Source organism: Primulina huaijiensis, chromosome 11, assembly GCF_012295235.1.
Source record: "Primulina huaijiensis isolate GDHJ02 chromosome 11, ASM1229523v2, whole genome shotgun sequence".
Classification (NCBI taxonomy): Eukaryota; Viridiplantae; Streptophyta; class Magnoliopsida; order Lamiales; family Gesneriaceae; genus Primulina; species Primulina huaijiensis.
In genome coordinates this window covers 22,425,389-22,443,466 of record NC_133316.1, presented here as the reverse complement: position 1 = coordinate 22,443,466, position 18,078 = coordinate 22,425,389, and the positions used below count along the sequence as shown (strand labels likewise).

At 31.7% G+C, this 18,078-nt stretch overlaps 3 protein-coding genes across 4 annotated transcripts; 2 read left to right on the top strand and 1 right to left on the bottom strand.

The window, feature by feature from the left end:
* Positions 1–1,276: 1,276 nt before the first annotated feature.
* LOC140988576 (protein CUP-SHAPED COTYLEDON 2-like) lies at positions 1,277–3,673 on the bottom strand. Its single transcript, XM_073457587.1, has 3 exons — positions 2,916–3,673; positions 2,502–2,785; positions 1,277–1,994 (listed from the first exon to the last, which is right to left on the bottom strand). The coding sequence occupies exons 1-3, from the start codon at positions 3,097–3,099 to the stop codon at positions 1,458–1,460; spliced, it is 1,005 nt and encodes a 334-aa protein (XP_073313688.1). The 5' UTR covers positions 3,100–3,673; the 3' UTR covers positions 1,277–1,457.
* A 3,436-nt stretch (positions 3,674–7,109) lies between these two features.
* LOC140988203 (probable aminotransferase TAT2) lies at positions 7,110–9,980 on the top strand. Its single transcript, XM_073457185.1, has 7 exons — positions 7,110–7,564; positions 8,278–8,617; positions 8,715–8,933; positions 9,051–9,110; positions 9,226–9,381; positions 9,489–9,582; positions 9,723–9,980. Exons 1-7 carry the CDS (start codon positions 7,305–7,307, stop codon positions 9,851–9,853), a joined length of 1,260 nt encoding a protein of 419 aa, XP_073313286.1. The 5' UTR covers positions 7,110–7,304; the 3' UTR covers positions 9,854–9,980.
* Positions 9,981–10,818: 838 nt separating this feature from the next.
* On the top strand, positions 10,819–12,864 carry LOC140987366 (D-amino-acid transaminase, chloroplastic-like). Of its 2 annotated transcripts, XM_073455835.1 has the most exons (6): positions 10,819–11,074; positions 11,156–11,220; positions 11,513–11,685; positions 11,800–12,473; positions 12,546–12,677; positions 12,708–12,864. In XM_073455835.1, the coding sequence occupies exons 1-5, from the start codon at positions 11,038–11,040 to the stop codon at positions 12,641–12,643; spliced, it is 1,047 nt and encodes a 348-aa protein (XP_073311936.1). In that variant the 5' UTR covers positions 10,819–11,037; the 3' UTR covers positions 12,644–12,677; positions 12,708–12,864. The 2 variants fall into 2 exon arrangements, with proteins under 2 accessions (XP_073311936.1, XP_073311934.1); XM_073455833.1 differs by having other exon boundaries at positions 10,821–11,074; positions 12,546–12,864.
* Positions 12,865–18,078: the final 5,214 nt, after the last annotated feature.

The window sequence follows — 18,078 nt, the reverse complement described above, 5'->3', positions numbered from 1 at the left end:
TATCCAGTGACAGATGTCTTTGTATTCCCTTAATTGTCATTAGGCTCAGATTTCTCAGTCACATTAATGGGTTTGAACCTTTAAGGAATGATATGTGGGCTCGGCTTTGTCAGGATTTTCATAGACTTTGATACATTTTTGGGCTCGACCTTTTTTGGAAGAGAACATGAGCATTCTAATCTCTGACTAACAAGGATGTCTGGCCCTTAATGGACTAAACCAATTTAAGATATGAGCTTGGATCGGTCCAGATGTGACAATTGTAGGGGCATCGGATGTATTTTAATTTTATATAATACAAACTTAATAATGATGTTTTGAAATATATTAAAGTAATTACGTGTGTCTACAATTGTTCACCTTAAAAAAAATTTAGGTATATGATCAATTCAGAAAAATAATTAGATTAAACCCGTTAAACAGAAAAAGATAGATGTGATTGTGGAGAGAATTGTAGTAACACGTCGAACTGTTTAGATCTTAATTGTTTCGGGGGAAAAAATATTGGGATACCTCGGATCGATACAAATATATTTATAACTTTGATCCGAGTAATTATTGCTTGGGTTTTAATTTTTATTAAAAAAAATTATTTTTTTAATAGCATTTGGATGATCCGAGAAATTGATTCCTCGGATAATTACGTTAATGTAATTTTCTAGAATTTTTAAAAAAATATTATAATATTTAAAAAAAAAACCTATGATATTATATCCACTAAAGAATCTCATTGTCCTCGTCATGTCATACGCATTATTTCAAATGTAACAAGGCTAAAATAGAGCAGCACACATCTCATTTGCGTGCGGGAAAAAAACGAAAACAAAATTTATTGGTGCCCTTTATCAAAATTTTACGACATGGCAAAGTAGCTAGGACCAGATCGGATAGTGAACTTCTGAAATATACTGTTTCAACATAATAATAACACCCATATACATGAACCGTGTGACCAACTTTAAATATTAATTTGGGTGAAATAATTTATTGCAGTCTATTGCTTTTCCTCAACTTCTCATGTTGTAAAATTTTAATTTTGTTTTATAAGTTTGTTTAAATAATTAGTCAAATGGTAAAAAATTTAAATACACTATAAATATTCAACTTTATATTCAAAAAAATAAAAACCATAAAATTAATAAAAAGCTAAAAATGACATATTTAAAAAAAACACACATAAAACATGACCTCCGAGAATTTTGTCTTTATTGTAATATACAGTATAAGATATGGTGTGATAAATATACATTAAAATATAAAAGACAATTTTAAATATAAACCACAGAAAATTCATACCATGAATTCGGTACAACAAGAAGAATAATAACGTAATAAATCCTAGAGAAGTAGAAGCTGGCAACATAAATGCACTACAAGTTCACATAATCCTGCATGCATTCATATATATATTTAATACTAAAATTTAGATAAAAGCACAAAGCAGTGTAGGTTATTAATTAGAAACTCCACATGCAATCGAGCTCGGTGGGGCCGATCTTCTGATTCTCCGGCGGAGGGAATTGGCCCAGAGAGCCATATCCAGACAACGGATCAACGCCGCCTAGCATGGATGGAGCAGAAATACCGGCGAAAAAGTGAGGAAGCTGAAGATTTTCTTGAAGTGTCCTCAGGCTCGGAGTTGCCGAAGCAACGAGGTTGTGCCTTGGAAAATGGGAAGCAGAAGATGAAGCCGACTGATCATGCATAATGGAGGAGTTCGGCGGCGGAAACTCGAAGAGGGAATTGTGGTTGAAACTGGCCGGCGCAGTGGTGGAGAAACAGGGCACGTGCTCCTTGGATTTGCCATCGGCACCACTGTAGGAGGAGCTGTCGTGGTCAGTGGAGGTGGCCGAGAGTTCGAGCAGCGGCGGCAGTGAAACTGAAGACGGGGAGCTGACTTCCGGGTTCACTTGGATGCCAGGCCTCTTCTTCCCACCTCCGCCAGAACCACCTGCGCCACTCTTTTGAAAAACCCTTGAAATCACCCATTCGTCCTAGAAGCGAAACAAGTGCAAAATTCCTTGTTTTAGGGTAAACAAAAGTCAAGTTAATCAAACAACACATCGAAGGTCACTTCCAAGAAATGATCCGTTCAATCAAAGTCCTTTACCTTTATATGATTCAACGTTAAAACCACTTTCTTATCACCGAAAACCTCAAACATTTCAATCCATTTTCACGCATCCCGTCAGCGTCAAGACAGCCACTGGAATTACTTATTTACACAACGCCGTAAAACATAAAAGGCTGAATGTGAATGTGTCCTTTTATCGTATTCATCATATAAAATTTAACGTGCCACTCAAGTAGGTCAGTTAAAGCAAGTTAAATCTGGATTAATCTCTTAACAATGGCGATTGAAGTTCATGTGAACAATTGAATAAAATATATCATTAATGTAAAAATTACTACAATACGCGATCCAAAAGCATCGCTATTAACCAATGATTGACAAGAAAAAAACGAAATGATTTGAACATGCAGAGAATAGTTGAACTTACCATGGAGTTCCTGGACAAATAATGATATGCAAGCTTTCCTTCGAGACGGTATTCATGCATGACCCAGTTGCTCTTCTCTCCTTTCGGAGCCCTGCCCAAGTAGAAAACTAAGGTTTTCTTCATACCCACCAGTGAGCAAGTCTTGGAGCTGTAGATTTCCCGGTCTTTGCCAGTGGCTTTCCAGTAGCCGGCTTCGGTAGCCCGGTTAGTCCTTAGTCCTGTCGGGTACTTTCGATCGCGAAGGCTGAAAAAGTACCATTCTTTCTCTCCCATTTTCGCTCTCCCTACACACGCAGTCTTTAATGTAAGATGAACGCAGAAACCCTCGTACAGCCATGCAAAATTCGGTGGCGTTTTTGCCACATATTAGGAAACAGAAACTAGAGGGAAAGAGTCTAAGGAGTAAGAATATACCCGGGAGATGCCACGGCTCGCACTTGTTCAGATCGACTTCAGCGATGGCTCTGCTGGTGAAATTGCAGTTGATTACCTTCTTCAAGAGGTAGTACGTGACCAGTTCTTCATCAAGCGGGTGGAATCTGAACCCTGAAGGCAAATGTGATTCATGGCTTTCGTGGAAGTAGCTGTAATCCTCCATTCCAGGCTATCCAATCCAATCCAAGAAAGCAAAAACAGGAATTCAAAGACAGGAAATTATTATCCTTACTCAAAAGGGGGTAAGTTTATAAGTAAGCAAATTAAACCTAGACTTAGAACAAGCAAATCGTTGAAGAATTCATCATCATACATATCCCACACACACGAGTCGGAACTTGGGAATGAAAAACTCAGCCCCATCAGGCATTGTTATGGGTACTTTTGTAGTTGGGGGGAAAAAGGTAACGGGACGATTAAGAACAAGGGGGCGTAGTGTGCTCATGGGGATTTGATGAATCGAGTAGTAGGAATAAAGGCAGAATAATAATAAGGTATGATATGGCTGGAAAAAATCTGCTTGGGCTGTCCTCTTCTGCAACTTCTGCACTCTCTGCTGAACCCTTTATCACATCCATACGGCTACGGGACATAGGGGTAGCTAGGAACTGCTGTATATGTATACTTGTATGTATAGGTCTATAAGACAGTTTCAAGTATGCGTGCGTGTGCAGGTATTTCCTATGTCAGTGAAGAAAATGAAAGGGTTGAAACAGAAACTAGTTTAAAAAGTAACGGTGGGGAAAAAATGAGATATTTTTTTTTCAGAAAATTGGCCTTCAGTCTCCAGCCGTCGATTTTTTTGTGTTCAATCTCTGGGTATTTTTTTAGTACCACATTTCCACATGAAATGTACCACATTTCCACATGAAGTGTACCATATTTTGTATAACATAGTACCACAATTTTGTGGATAAAAAATAAACCCAAAAAAATATTTTGATTGAAAATTTTTCATCAAAATCTTTTTTTTCTTCACCGTTGTCGATCAAGCTGATTCATATATCGCTTGTGTCAGCGCAGTACACACATTAATTATTAATAATAACTAATATTATTATAATATATATCTACACTGTTAATTATAAATATATTATATATTATATATATATCTCTCTAGTCCAGTTGAAATATATGAGAGAAATTCGGAACTGCCGTTTTATTTTTCTTTTCGTTTTTCTAAATTCATTATTTTAAATTTTCAATTTAGTATCTCGGTATTTTTTTTTACAATTATAATGTAATTCTCATTTAATTATAAATTAAATTAAATTAATTATAAAAATTTTGTTAAAACAAATAATACAAATGTCTTATAAAAAAAGGTCGCTAGTTTTTTTTTTTAATAGAAAAAAAGGTCGTTAGTTATAAGAAGAATACGGGGACAGAGACGAGGTTAATATATAAATAAATAAAAAGTAATTTATTTCCTTTTATATATATTTATTATTATTTTCTACCATTTTTCATTTTCTTCTTCTGTCGCCATCACATCACATGCTATACTCCTCCCTTGTTTTCCTCTTTCCTTTGTTTTTTCTTCCAATTATTTGTCCTTGCATGTAAAAATATTGTTTACTAAAATTCGAAAGGTCACTCTCTTCATGTAAAAGCTAATGGTATATAAATATATACTATTACATCGACCCATATGCTGTATATTTATATAATATTTTTTATAATTCATTGATTTATATTTAAATATTAATCAAAATATAATTATAAAAAATAATGAAAGATTACACTGTATTTTTTGATATATGAATTAAAAAAATAAAAAAAACTCAAGTAAGAATTGAACTTGCAACTTGATGCACAAAAAAAAAAAAACAAATATTCTATCCGTCAAATTACATGTGGCTTGCATTAAAATTTTAACACTTTATTAATAATTAAGTATATCAAACTTAATAATATAATAAACATTATGCGGTCAAATATTAATTTTACCAATTTTGGGAAAATAATTTTTATTAATCGAAATAATTTATATAATAAATTTATTCAACACCATTAGGTTAAATATTTCAGGAAATAAAATTTAAAATTAAATTCATAAAAAAATAAATAATCATAACTTATTACATCTAAAAAATTAATTTTTTATGAAAAGATTATGCAGACGATAGATCGAATTATATTTCTATTTGTATACTTATTACAAAAACCATAAATTGAATTGCTCTAAAAATAAATAAATGATAAATATCATGGACCGGTCTCCGGTTAATTTGGGCCGGCTAAAGAAGTCGTTCATTTAAATTACCTTGATTTGAAATTATAGGTTTTTAATTCAATGACTTATTTATTTGTTTATTTAAATGGTCTAAAATTTAAGTGATTTTCAAAGCTGGATTATATCAGTTTTATTTTTAGCAGTAATTTTGATTGATTTTAAATATACTCAAAATTAGTATAGTTTGAAATTTATTATTCAAATCCATCCTTCAAATTAAATCTATTCATTCAAATCAAATAATTTACATCCATATACATATAAAAAAAATTAGTTTAATTTTATATATAATCCTAAGATTTATATTTTTAACAGAGAAATTAAATACAAACTACGTTCCGATATTTATTGTTAGAAAAATTATATGTATCAAACAACCAAACAAAATTAAAAGTCACAGAAAACAAATTGAGTGCCAAAACAAAAGAGTAGTTTCTTGATTAATAATTATATTACCAATATGAGTGTTTATCCTTTATGATAAATAAATGGATAATTACATTCATTTCTTCTTAGATTTTTCATAAAAACAAAAAAATAATCTATATTTAAATAAAAAAATAAACCTCTCTTGAATTTGTGAAAAAAATAAATATGATAACTTTTAACTTTACATATATCCCTCTTGTTAGTATTTTTTTATATTTTACTCTAAAAAATGTAAGATAAATACAAATATAAAAGCGTAAAATGAAAATAAATACAAACTTGGTAGAGGTAATTATAATTTTATAATTTGTTAAATTTATTTGTAAATTAAATATAATATTTAAATAAAAAAATTTGAGTTTTCTTTTTGTGATTGTGACAAATTTTGAGGTAGATATAATTATATAAAGTAAAAGACAGGAACAGAGGCAAAGAAAATAATGAAAAGTTTAAAAAGACAGCAAACAGACTCGAGTAGCACGAATATTAATTTTTCTTTGTATTTAATTAGGAACAATGACATCAAAATAAAAAATGTATGAATTCTTTAAGTTTGTATTAATGAAATTTAAAATAAATTCCATATATAAATTAAAGAAAATATACTCATTACCACAAACAGTTTTTTATTTTTTTGCCATTTAAAAATCCGATCATAATATTCAAAATATATGTTTTAATAATTTATATTTATTTATAATTTAGCCAAATGAAAAAAATATTAAAAAATTCGAGGACTATGAGTGGCATTTCTATTTCCACTGAAAAGAGCTAACATTTTTCTGCCATTTACACTGAAATTGTAAATGGAAAGCTGGAAAATATGGCTGTTAAAAGTTGCTTTCCGCAATCAATATTATTACAGTTACATCTGATACTTAATTGTACGTATCAATTAAAAATGTGGCATGTAAAGTCATAAATGTCTACTTAATTTCGTTGCATTAATTATAAATTTCAACCGACTTTTTTATAAGGACAAATTTGTTTTACATTTCCAAGCTCAAACTTAAATTTACATTTAGCTTCTTTCAAAAAAATTATGTGTTTTATTTTTTGATCTACGACAAAATGTGTTTGTACTCTCTAAGTTCACATGTCTTTCCTCGAATGAAAATGATATGAAAATAAAAAAATATGATTATAATATATGATATTTGAGTATCAAAAGTTTCATATCCGATACTAATATATGATTTTTGACTACACAAACACGTATAAGAAATATTTGTATTAATGACATATTTGTTCTCCGGATAAAAATCGATACAAAACATTGAAAATATAATACTAACATAAAATATTTGAGTACCATTTATTTCAAATATGGAATAACAAGATCTAAACACAAATTTTTTTTAAAAAATTTAATTATCAGGAATTAAATCGGCCATTCAACCTAATTAGAAAAGAATAAGGTTTCGGCCATAACGAGATCGTGGAAGACCATAATTCTTTCGGATTCTGACCCCAAAAATCCGTTTAGCAGCACCCAAACCCGGGTTCATTCAAACCTCCTCCTGGTCGACATAATCGTCCCATGCAAAATCAGCAAAACTCCAAAAATTTTGTACCTTCAATTTCCCAGCACTTAATCTTGTGGCCTTCGAATTACGAACCTCAAAACACACACCCCCAAAAAAAAATCCAGAAAATCTGCTCCTCTACAAATATAAGCGTAGACCCGGTACTCGGTTCTTGTCATGGATGCTCAAATTTTGGGCGTGGGCCAAGAATTTGAAGCGCCAAATAATGTTACAATTAAAGGGATTCTGGGTTTGTTGACGGGCAGCGTAGATTCTGATAATGATGGTAAAAAGGTGATTTCTTTGGGCATTGGAGATCCAACTGCCTATTCTTGCTTTTATACGACTTCAGCGGCACAAGAAGCTGTTGTGGAATCGCTGCGTTCTGCTAAATTCAATGGATACGCTCCCACTGTGGGCCTTCCTCAAACAAGAAGGTAATTTTTTTTCCATTCAAGATGTATGTGTTTCTGTTTATATTTTGGGATAGCAAAAACTTGTGTGAGAGGGTCTCACGAGGGTTATTTGTGAGACGGATATCTTATTTGGGTCATCTATGTGCTAAGAGGATTACTTTTTATCGTGAATATCTCACATGAGACCCACTCTATTGGTAGAATGCCTTGTGTCCGTCAGATGTTTAATTATAGATTTGATTTTGTTATCATCGGTTGGATAGTGTCAAAAAGTTTCATGCATATATGATAAGTAAATAAATTATAAGGGGATCTGGATATTAAATAAATTGCACACACCAAAATTTATGTATAATTTTCAGTTGAAGTAGTGAATATTGGACCCCTGTCGTATTTTTAAATGAGGGCTTTTGTATTTGCAAGTTCATTCTTTTTTACTGTCAACTTGAAGATGTGTTCAATTTTGAAGAATCCACCTTTTTAGATAATATAAGGAAGAACAAGTTGATACATTATGCTGTTGAGACCTGAGACTAAGAACTTCCACCAAACTTCTTGGGTAAAAAAATTTCGGTGCTCAAACAAAGTGGAGAGTTAATTGTTGTCGAGGTAGTGTCTGTCCGATTAGGTTTATGGTTTAGTTTTCTTTGTGGATCGATCTTTTTCAATAGCTCATGTGGATTCAATAAGTGTATTTACCAATTCTGATCTATATTATACTGATTCCTGAACAGAGCACTCGCGGAATATTTCTCCCGTGATCTTCCATACAAGTTGTCGCATGATGATGTTTATGTCACGTCAGGTTGTACACAAGCTATCGAAATAGCTGTGTCGATCTTAACTCGCCCTGGTGCTAATATCTTGCTTCCAAGACCATGTTTTCCAGTTTATGAACTTTGTGCGGCATTTAGAAATCTTGAAATTCGACATTTTGATCTTCTCATTGAAAAGGGCTGGGAAGTTGATCTCAATGCGGTCGAAGATTTGGCAGATCATAATACTGTTGCAATGGTAATCATAAATCCGGGGAATCCATGTGGAAATGTATATACTTATCAACAACTTAAGAAGGTATATACTTACTTTTTAATTTTGTGATGGTGATTGTTCGATGCTTTTCTTTATAAATTATATGGTCCCTTATAGATATCACATGAATTGAAATTAGATTGCTGAAGTTGCAAAGAGGCTTGGAATAACCGTAATTGCTGATGAAGTTTATGGGCATCTTGCTTTTGGGGCCAATCCTTTTGTGCCAATGGGTGTTTTTGGATCTATTGCACCAGTTCTTACTCTTGGATCTCTTTCAAAGAGATGGTTAGTACCTGGTTGGCGCCTCGGTTGGTTGGTTACAAATGATCCATATGGCATTTTAAAGATCCCTAAGGTCTGTTTTCCCCTCTATAATCATGCATATAATATTCTAAATGCAACATTTGCGTTGCAAATACCGAGTTGGTTACTCGACCATTGCTTAACATGCCATTTTTGTCCATCCTTTCAGTTTCTTGAGCGGCTCAAGAAGTACTGCGACATGTGTGGGGGTCCTGCAACTTTCATACAGGTCAGAGCATCACTGTATTGATGATTTTCGTTTTTTGATCAAGAACTTAAATGATCATCGAGATGTTCTATTAGTTTCCTTGTATCTCAGCACCACTTCTTTTTTAATGTTTCAGGCAGCAGTGCCAACAATTATTGAGGAAACACAAGATATCTTCTTCAAGAAAACTAAAAATATGCTGAAGCAAACTTCGGATATTTGTTACGACAAGATTAAAGAGATCCCCTGCCTTAGTTGTCCTCAGAAACCAGAAGGATCAATGGCTTTTATGGTGAGTAATCAACATCTTTAGGATTTTATCTGTGATATCAAAATTTTGACATGTAGCAAATTCTTTTGATGATTACTTTGTGTAATACATGTTCGATATTAATGTAGGTGAAACTGAATATCTCCCGTCTGAAAGATATCGGCGATGATCTCGACTTCTGTTTTAAGCTGGCCAAAGAGGAATCTGTCATAATTCTTCCAGGTAAATTACAACCGATAATTTGGCTTCCACATCCCAATTTGTTCGACGTCTACAACGACTCGGAGATTGTTCTTAGGAACGTATTTAAAAGAATCTCACATTAAAACTTGTCTTGAAAGAATCGCGGTGGTGTGTTTCAGGGTTTGCTGTAGGTCTCAAAAATTGGCTCCGAATCACGTTTGCAGTCGGGCCATCTGCGCTGGAAGAAGCATTGGAGAAGGTGAAGTGTTTCTGTGAACGCCATTCCACTCTACAAAATGGACATCCTTAAGGCTGAGTTTACTTGCCCATATAGGATTAATAATCATTTTTTTTTATATAATCCCATCAAATGTTTATTAATATTTATTGTTTATTAATTAGACAAAATAATAATTTATCATCTTATTTTTAAAAATCAAAATACACGCATTATTATTTATTGATTAATATTTCACATTCAACTTAAATATTTTAATAATCACTAACATGAATTTTCCTATTAAATCTCATCAACTCACGTAGATATAATGTAAAAATATTGCTTGTGTAACATAAAATCGCTTTAATTTTTGACTAGTGACATTAGATAGAATGTCATTATCCAATGAAATAGAAAGGGAAAAAAAGAAAAGGCTTTTTTACTGTTTCCCTCAATAATTTTAGACACTGTTTTCCTTCTTTTTCCTCAAAAGATAGATAATATATCGAGAAAACGATGTAAATTTAGTATAAATTTAATGTATTTCAAATGAATTTAATATTAACTCTTTTCTCAAATTAAATCACTCTTTCGAACCAAATTCAAGAAATACCATGTCTGAAATATATGTTTCACTTCGTAAGAATAAGAGAAATTGGGAAATATACAAAACCAAATCAAAATTTTCAAGTCCCGCAGAAATAAATAAACACCTTTCCTAATCCAACAATATAATTTTTTTAAAAAATATTTTTTTAGAAAAATGATTTTAATCCATTGGTTCTCTTTAATCTTACACATATTTTAATTGTAATAGTAATTGGTACACCTCTAATCCAGATTAGACTTACCCATTCCGTTTTACCGCTTCTGTCCGAGGAAATTTGTAAAATAACTTTAATCAACTACTTTTTTTTTGTGAAAAAAAAAAAAATCAAATATATTTAAGAAAATCATTTTGTTACAAAAGATAATTACCTAAAATTAAAAAATAAAATACCCCCTTCTGTCTTACACCTAAAACTGGAACAGGTGATTATTAAAGTTCGTATTGATCCCCACACTCTTATCATTTTTGGCTTTGAGTAACGACCCATTTCTGCTTGTATGTTTCCCTTTTTTTCCTTTCATTACATCAAAACGATTAACAAATTCGCCGGCTTGTCTCATTATTCATTTCTTTCTTACTTAGAAAAGCCCACCACTTTGGTACTTTCTTAGTGAATATCGACACCCATATCTCGTTTTTGCGGAATTCTTAGCATTTTTGTGCAATGGCAACTTCCGATTCTGTCTCCGATGAGAAATCTGGTACATTCTTTTATTTCTTGGATTTTCTTGAATGTCATGTATTTGATCCAGTTCCTTTTCTCATTCTTCTCTGAGATGCAGTAATTGTACCCGAAGTGGAGAATGGCGGAGATTTCAGTGTCCATGTGTTCTCATCGGCAGAAGAGGTGAGGCGCCTACACTTCGATTTAGCTTAGATATGATCTCTTTGAGTTGCTTCTTTAATTTGTCTGTGTATTGGTCTACGTTGGTTTCAAAAGAATTAATTTATCACATCGAATATTTCATGCATCATAAAACGTGATTTACCTGCTCGGCTGCTCCTGAATTGCTGATTTATTGATGTTTCATGTTAGTGTTAAATCTGTTTCCTTTCGTCTCTGCATTTTCTATGATGTTGGATGTATTTGAAAAACTTCTACCTTGATTTCATTTTCTTAGTTTTGTTGTCATATTTAGTTGCTTTCAAAGAGGCAAGAGGAATGGCTGGGAAAGTCAAAGCCATATCCGGCCATGTATTCCAGCATATTTGGTGGGATTATTCTTGACCCTACTATGATGGTTATCCCCATAGATGATCATATGGTTCATCGAGGTCACGGTGTCTTTGACACTGCCATTATTCTTGATGGGTACGTACCCATCGCCGATTACCTCATTTTTCGAATTCTGAGTTCTGTATCAAAGATTTGTGATTGATGTTTTCGAAATCTCCAACTTGAATGGTAAATGGTTGCTACTCGCAGACACCTCTATGAGTTAGACGTCCACCTAGCCCGTTTTCTCAGATCAGCAACAAAAGCGAAAATTGTTTCACCCTTCCCTCAATCTACTCTTAGAAGCATTCTTATTCAGCTCGCAGCAGCATCAAATTGCCGAAAAGGAACTCTAAGATACTGGTTAAGTGCGGGGCCAGGGGACTTTCTACTCTCCCCTGCCGGATGCCCAAAATCTGCATTCTATGCAGTAGTCATTGATCATAACTTTTCTCAATGTAAAGGAGGAGTCAAAGTGATAACATCTAAAATCCCAATGAAATCTCCCTTTTTTGCTACAATGAAAAATGTGAACTACCTCCCAAATGTTCTATCCCAAATGGAAGCCGAGGAGAAGGGAGCATTTGCCTCTATATGGGTAGATGAGGAGGGATATATTGCCGAAGGTCCAAATGTGAATGTGGCTTTTATTACTCGTGAAAAGGAACTAATCTTACCATTCTTCGACAAGATTTTAAGTGGATGCACTGCTTTAAGGCTTCTTGAACTGGCACCTAAATTAGTCGATCAAGGGCGTTTGAAGGATGTTAGAGTCGGAAACTTGACTGTGGAAGAGGCCAAAGGGACGGCTGAGATGATGTACGTTGGAAGCACGCTTCCCATCTTGCCAATCATCTCGTGGGACGAGAGGCCTATTGGAGATGGTAACTCACTCTAAATTTTTGGTCTCAGTTATTAGACTTGGCATTGAAATTTGATGTCTGTGTTTGATACAGGTAATGTGGGAGAACTGACGATGGCCCTCTCGGATTTGCTTTGGGAAGATATGATTTCTGGTCCCGAAACGCAAAGGATACCGGTTCCTTACAAGTGAGGATTCAATTTTCTTTGGATATTTAAAGATGGTTGTGATTATTTCTGACAGTCTGTTTGCTTCTTCATGGAGCACGCTATTGTCAAGACCAGATTCAGTAATTTACAATGGAAATGAGAGTAAATAAGCAGTTTGCAATATGTTCTCGTGATTATGGGAAGACAGAAAATTATTCATCTCTTTTCTTCTGTTATTAATTTCTATATATATCGTTATGGTTCTATGCTTTTCTCTGGTCAGCATGGATCGCTCAACAAATGAAGTTAAGAAATGTATAAGTCATTCTATGCAAACGATGAGATTCAACATTCTTGCATTATCTCAATGTTTAACTTAACTTTTACAATAATTAGAGTTAAAAAATAACTATATGTTGGCCTTGAAAAATAAAATAAAATTGATGGCCAAGGAAATATATGGAGTGGAAGTCACACTCGGAAGAAAATATTTATATCACATTAGGTTAAAAGAGAATTGACGGCTGAAATTTTGAAGAGTTACAAGAACGACTAAGTTAGGGGTCATTAAGCAGACCACTATTCTTGACACTTACCGAAGGAGTTAAAACCAGCTACTGATTCGAGGCTAACATAGTTTGGTTTAGAAGTGGAATTTCACATATTTGACATGATTTCGTGGCCGGAAACATTATATTATCATTATTATTCAATTTACCATCTTATATTTTAAGTATCGACCCATTCTACGGACAAGCCGAAAGGTGTGTAAGATTACACAAAATTTATAAATAAAACCTCAAGAGGCAGTGTTTGTTTCTTATTGTGGTAAATATACCAATTATCCCACACGAAAAATAGAAGTTGATAACTACTCTCTACCTCGGGGGACGAGGATACGAACCTAACCGAAGAAAGTTACAGCAAAACTGGCAAAGTATAATATACTACAAATATTTTAAATGAAAAAACAATGAATAAAAATTCATAATAAAATCGGATCTACTAATTTTCATTTAAAAAATTGCCCAAAAACATTACATTTTCAAAAATACACATGACAAAAATATTGTAAAAGACATCAATGTTTTGATTGAATTTTTTATGATAAATGCTTTTGAGTCATTATGTAATTCGTATCCAATAATATCAAATTCGAGCGAATATAACATATTTGAATTTGAGCACAAACTTAAATGTGCATCAATTTGGGAATGTATCAAATGAATTTATTTTTCGAGAGTTCAACCAGTTAACCGATTCTTGAACTGTCGGATCATATCACGTCGAATATAAATTAAAATCGTATATAAATTAAAATATTTTTATTGTATAAGAAATTAGTCTTGATAATTGATATATATTAAGTAACAATCCAACAAAAGAGTGGTAGAGACCAAAATAAATTTATACATCATATTTACAAGTAATTATAATTAGGGGAAAATATAGTTATATTTATTAATATTGCACCAATTTTTTAATTAAAAAAAACAACTCGTTTAGTTTTTAGTAATTGAGTTACTTACTTAAACAAAGCACCACCGATTTATTTGATTATTTTATGGGTCAATTCAAATTCAGTTAACTAAACGATTCGGACCGGACTAGAATCGGGGGAAAAAAAACTATGAAATTTAGTTAATTGGAATTGTCTTTTTGTTTTTCCCCCCTTCAAATGCGAAATTTGGGGTTCAATAATGCTAAAGTACGTTCGTAATTATTTGGTGCTAGTTGCTACAAAGGTGCATGAACTAATCAAGCTTTCCAACACTAAATGTTAACGACTGTGGGGAATATTTGACTCTCCAACTACATGCAATGTTGAAATTAGTTGAAATTTAATGCAGCGATATAGAAAATTATATATATATATATATATTTTTGTGTGTGTAATTTGAGCAGTGCCTTATATGTGCTCGATGAGCCCTGAAGGGAAAATTTAAAAATGAGTTATCTTCTTGCTATAAATAATGCTGAAATTCAGTAGCAAATAATAAATACAATAAATGCATAAGAAATAATATATTATATAAAAAAACAAGTCAATAAATATTTGAAATAATTACATAAATAATAATTGTCTAGTTATTTTAGAGTAAAAAATATATATCAAATTTATATAATCCAGGTTTCGAATCATTTATTTGTCAATTAATTACATAGCTAGCTCATTTTGTATATTTTGTGATATTATTGATCCAAGATAGTGTTTATTAACTACAACTTCAATAAGTTTTTTTTCTACTTATGCAATTGTTACTATGATACTTAACAAAATCTTATAGGTAATATAAATATTTAAGAATAAATCATTCAGTTTTGTCAAACATTGTAGCATTTTTAAAAAATTGTTGAAATTCTATACAATACTTTATTGAAATAGTTAAAGACTAACTTGTTAACTTTTCCAAAATCAACAAATATCCCAAAATCTCTTGATATTATTTAAATTGTTCAAACCGAATTCGAAGAAAAAAATTGAGTTTGATCAATTATAAACAAAAAATAATCAGATTATTTTTTTTATTTAATATTAGGTGAAATTTTTTTTTATTTCAATAAGTCATCAAATTAAAATATATATGTTGGATCTTCTCAAGAATCACGCTATGAGACGGTGGCTTTCTTGGCCAAGGTACGGCCCTGAATTTGAGGTCAATTAAGGTAGACATGTTCTGAATGGTAGATTTCACGAAACTTCCTAACGGGGTTTGTTTTATTCATATATAAGTTCATGTTGACGGCGTTGACAATTCTTGAGCTATATATCAATCTAAGAGTGTAAATATTGCGGTAATAAATAAACAAGTGAAAATTCATATCAACCGATCTAAAAAAATGTGTTGTATTAAATGCTATCACGTGTCCAGTTAACGCTCGGAAAAATTTATATATACGTATAGCCGATATAACGTAGGTTTTTTTTAATTTTATATTGATCGGGTGGGATTTTATTTTTGTGAAAATACATTTGATCTTGCACACAACAAAAATTTAAAAGAAAACAACAAATATATTACCAAGAAGTTTCCAATGTAGTTACTGCAACGGGGGTGGGCGATGGTGATATTTTGTTTTTGGGGGGACACATACAAAAAAGTCGTCATAAGACAAACTAATACATCAGTCTCCAGTCTTGAAAATATATATGCCCCCGATTCTAATTAATGTTTAATTATTTAGCACCTCTTGTCACAAATCAGTTGGGGGAAGAGTTGAAAGATTAGTTTTTTGTGGGACGGTTTCACGAATCTTTATCTGTGAGATGGGTCAACCCTATCGATATTCACAATAAAAAGTAATACTCTTAGCATAAAAAGTAATATTATTTCATGGATGACCCAAATAAGAGATATGTCTCACAAGATACGACCCGTGAGAACGTCTCACACAAGTTTTTGCCAAGTTGAAAATAGGTTATAAACAGATATAATGAGTTAATTTACGTAAATCGGTGACGGATACGAATTAGTTACTTACATATATGTAAATCCATTGTGATCTAATTTTTGATTTAAAAATCAGATAGATGATTTGAGATTTCTTTCGCCACGTGCTTGCGATTTTCATGAAAATAAAGATGAAATAAATTATTGTTGTGCTTATCTAGAGAAATAAATACTTAGTATATAAAATGATGAGCATTAAAAAATAGCTTATCTTGGACTTAGCATAAAACGAGGAAATTATTTAACGGAGGAATAAAAATATAAGCAGGTTCATGCTCCAAATTTAGAGCTTCTTGTACCATGTTATTTTAAGGTCATTATTGAAGTTAATCCATAAACAGATAAAGTTTTTAATTCGGAAGACTAATTCCCCCCAAAGAAGACTGTTTCTAGACTTTCTTTTGTAGGACCAAAACCCACGTGAACACACTTGTTCATGCATGACAAGTCACCATCTACACTCTGATGCATTCTATATCATTTGGTTTTGGTATATGGAGTTTTCAAATTTTGATTTAGATATATTTATGAGTTTTTAATTTTATTTTGTTGGAGTGTTAACATGACATTGAAAATATTTTATGTGATATATTAAATTGTCGACTCTTCTGATATCAAGTCAGGAATTTGACGAAAATCGAAATACATTAAATATATTGTATGAGATAAAAGTACAAACCATTTCAGTTTCATATTTGCTTGAAAGTAAATTATTAAATACAAAGCTGGGAAATATTTCACATCTAAACTCCGATATTTGAAGACATGATTTCAAGCCATATGCATTTATATCTTCGTCGTAATTTCAATTAGGTCGCATGAAGCTTAGAAAATACTCCATTAGCGTTTTTTTAATATCATATTTGATACTTTATATGTTAAATCTTTTTGAACTTTAGTGACTATCTTAATCTATTAATGATTGTTAAAGAAATTTACATGTCTAAATTAATATTTTAAAAAATGATCGGACTTATGATGTATAATTTAATATTAACAATGAAAATCAATGACAAGTTAACTCGTTTATTTAAAGTTAGTCTATATAATTTATAGATAACGTGATATTAATTTTGGGTCGGATCATAAAATTACCTGCAACACAAAATAAGAACTAAATTGTACTTATTATTATGAGTAAGTCTTCTGTGCAATGGTCTTATGGATATATATTTGTGAGACGAGTCGATTTGGTCCATACATGTAGTAAAAAGTAATATTTTTGGCATAAAACTTAATATTTTTAACTCAAATCAACATATATTACACAATATATTTTTGACATAAAAATTAATGTTTTTCGTTCAAATCATCATATATTACAAAATATTTTTTCATAATATAACTAATAAAAAATGATATTTTGTATGGAAAAATGATATTTTGAATATAAAAAGTCATATTTTCATGGGCTAGATATTTTTCACTCGAATCAACATATTTAACACAATATTTTTTCATAAAATAACTAAAAAACCAATACTTTCGCAGATGAAAAATACTATTTTAGGTATAAAAATTAATGTTTTCAGGAGTTAGGTCGGAGATTCGTCTGACAAAGTTTACCCGTGAGACGATCTCACATAATTTTTTGTGTATTATTATTATTATTATTCAAATGGGAAAACTGCATTTTTAGTTATTTGTATTTTCATATTTTCGATTTTCGTAATCTTTCTCGTCATTTATCTTTCATACTTTTTATAATTTTAGTCATTTTTTAAATCGAGAGTGTTTATGAGACATTGCACACGTAAGTGTCATGTTGACATCATATCGTACGTAGCTACGTCGAAACAATTATTGACTAGTTTTTTTTAAAAAAAAACAAATATAGTGAAATATGATTAAAATTTGATAATATAATTGGAATATCAAAATTGCAAAACGATAAATACATTTGACAAAAAATTAATTTTCCCTTTGTTCAAATCATGTTAGGAAAACGTTGAGAGCTTCTTAATTTCGATTGTCAACTGGTGGCTCCAAGCTAATATGAGTTTATTTTCTCGCAGTACTCTCTATA

Excerpts from the sequence above, each read along its gene's own strand:
- LOC140988576 (XM_073457587.1), bottom strand. The coding sequence starts at position 3,099 with ATGGAGGATTACAGCTACTTCCACGAAAGCCATGAATCACATTTGCCT. Across the intron at positions 2,786-2,915 it reads CGAGCCGTGGCATCTCCCGG|GGAGAGCGAAAATGGGAGAG; the intron begins GTATATTCTTAC and ends CTGCGTGTGTAG. Across the intron at positions 1,995-2,501 it reads ATTTGTCCAGGAACTCCATG|GACGAATGGGTGATTTCAAG; the intron begins GTAAGTTCAACT and ends TTTCGCTTCTAG.
- LOC140988203 (XM_073457185.1), top strand. The coding sequence starts at position 7,305 with ATGGATGCTCAAATTTTGGGCGTGGGCCAAGAATTTGAAGCGCCAAAT. Across the intron at positions 7,565-8,277 it reads GGCCTTCCTCAAACAAGAAG|AGCACTCGCGGAATATTTCT; the intron begins GTAATTTTTTTT and ends ATTCCTGAACAG. Across the intron at positions 9,583-9,722 it reads ATCTGTCATAATTCTTCCAG|GGTTTGCTGTAGGTCTCAAA; the intron begins GTAAATTACAAC and ends GGTGTGTTTCAG.
- LOC140987366 (XM_073455835.1), top strand. The coding sequence starts at position 11,038 with ATGGCAACTTCCGATTCTGTCTCCGATGAGAAATCTG. Across the intron at positions 11,075-11,155 it reads TGTCTCCGATGAGAAATCTG|TAATTGTACCCGAAGTGGAG; the intron begins GTACATTCTTTT and ends TCTGAGATGCAG. Across the intron at positions 12,474-12,545 it reads CGAGAGGCCTATTGGAGATG|GTAATGTGGGAGAACTGACG; the intron begins GTAACTCACTCT and ends TGTTTGATACAG.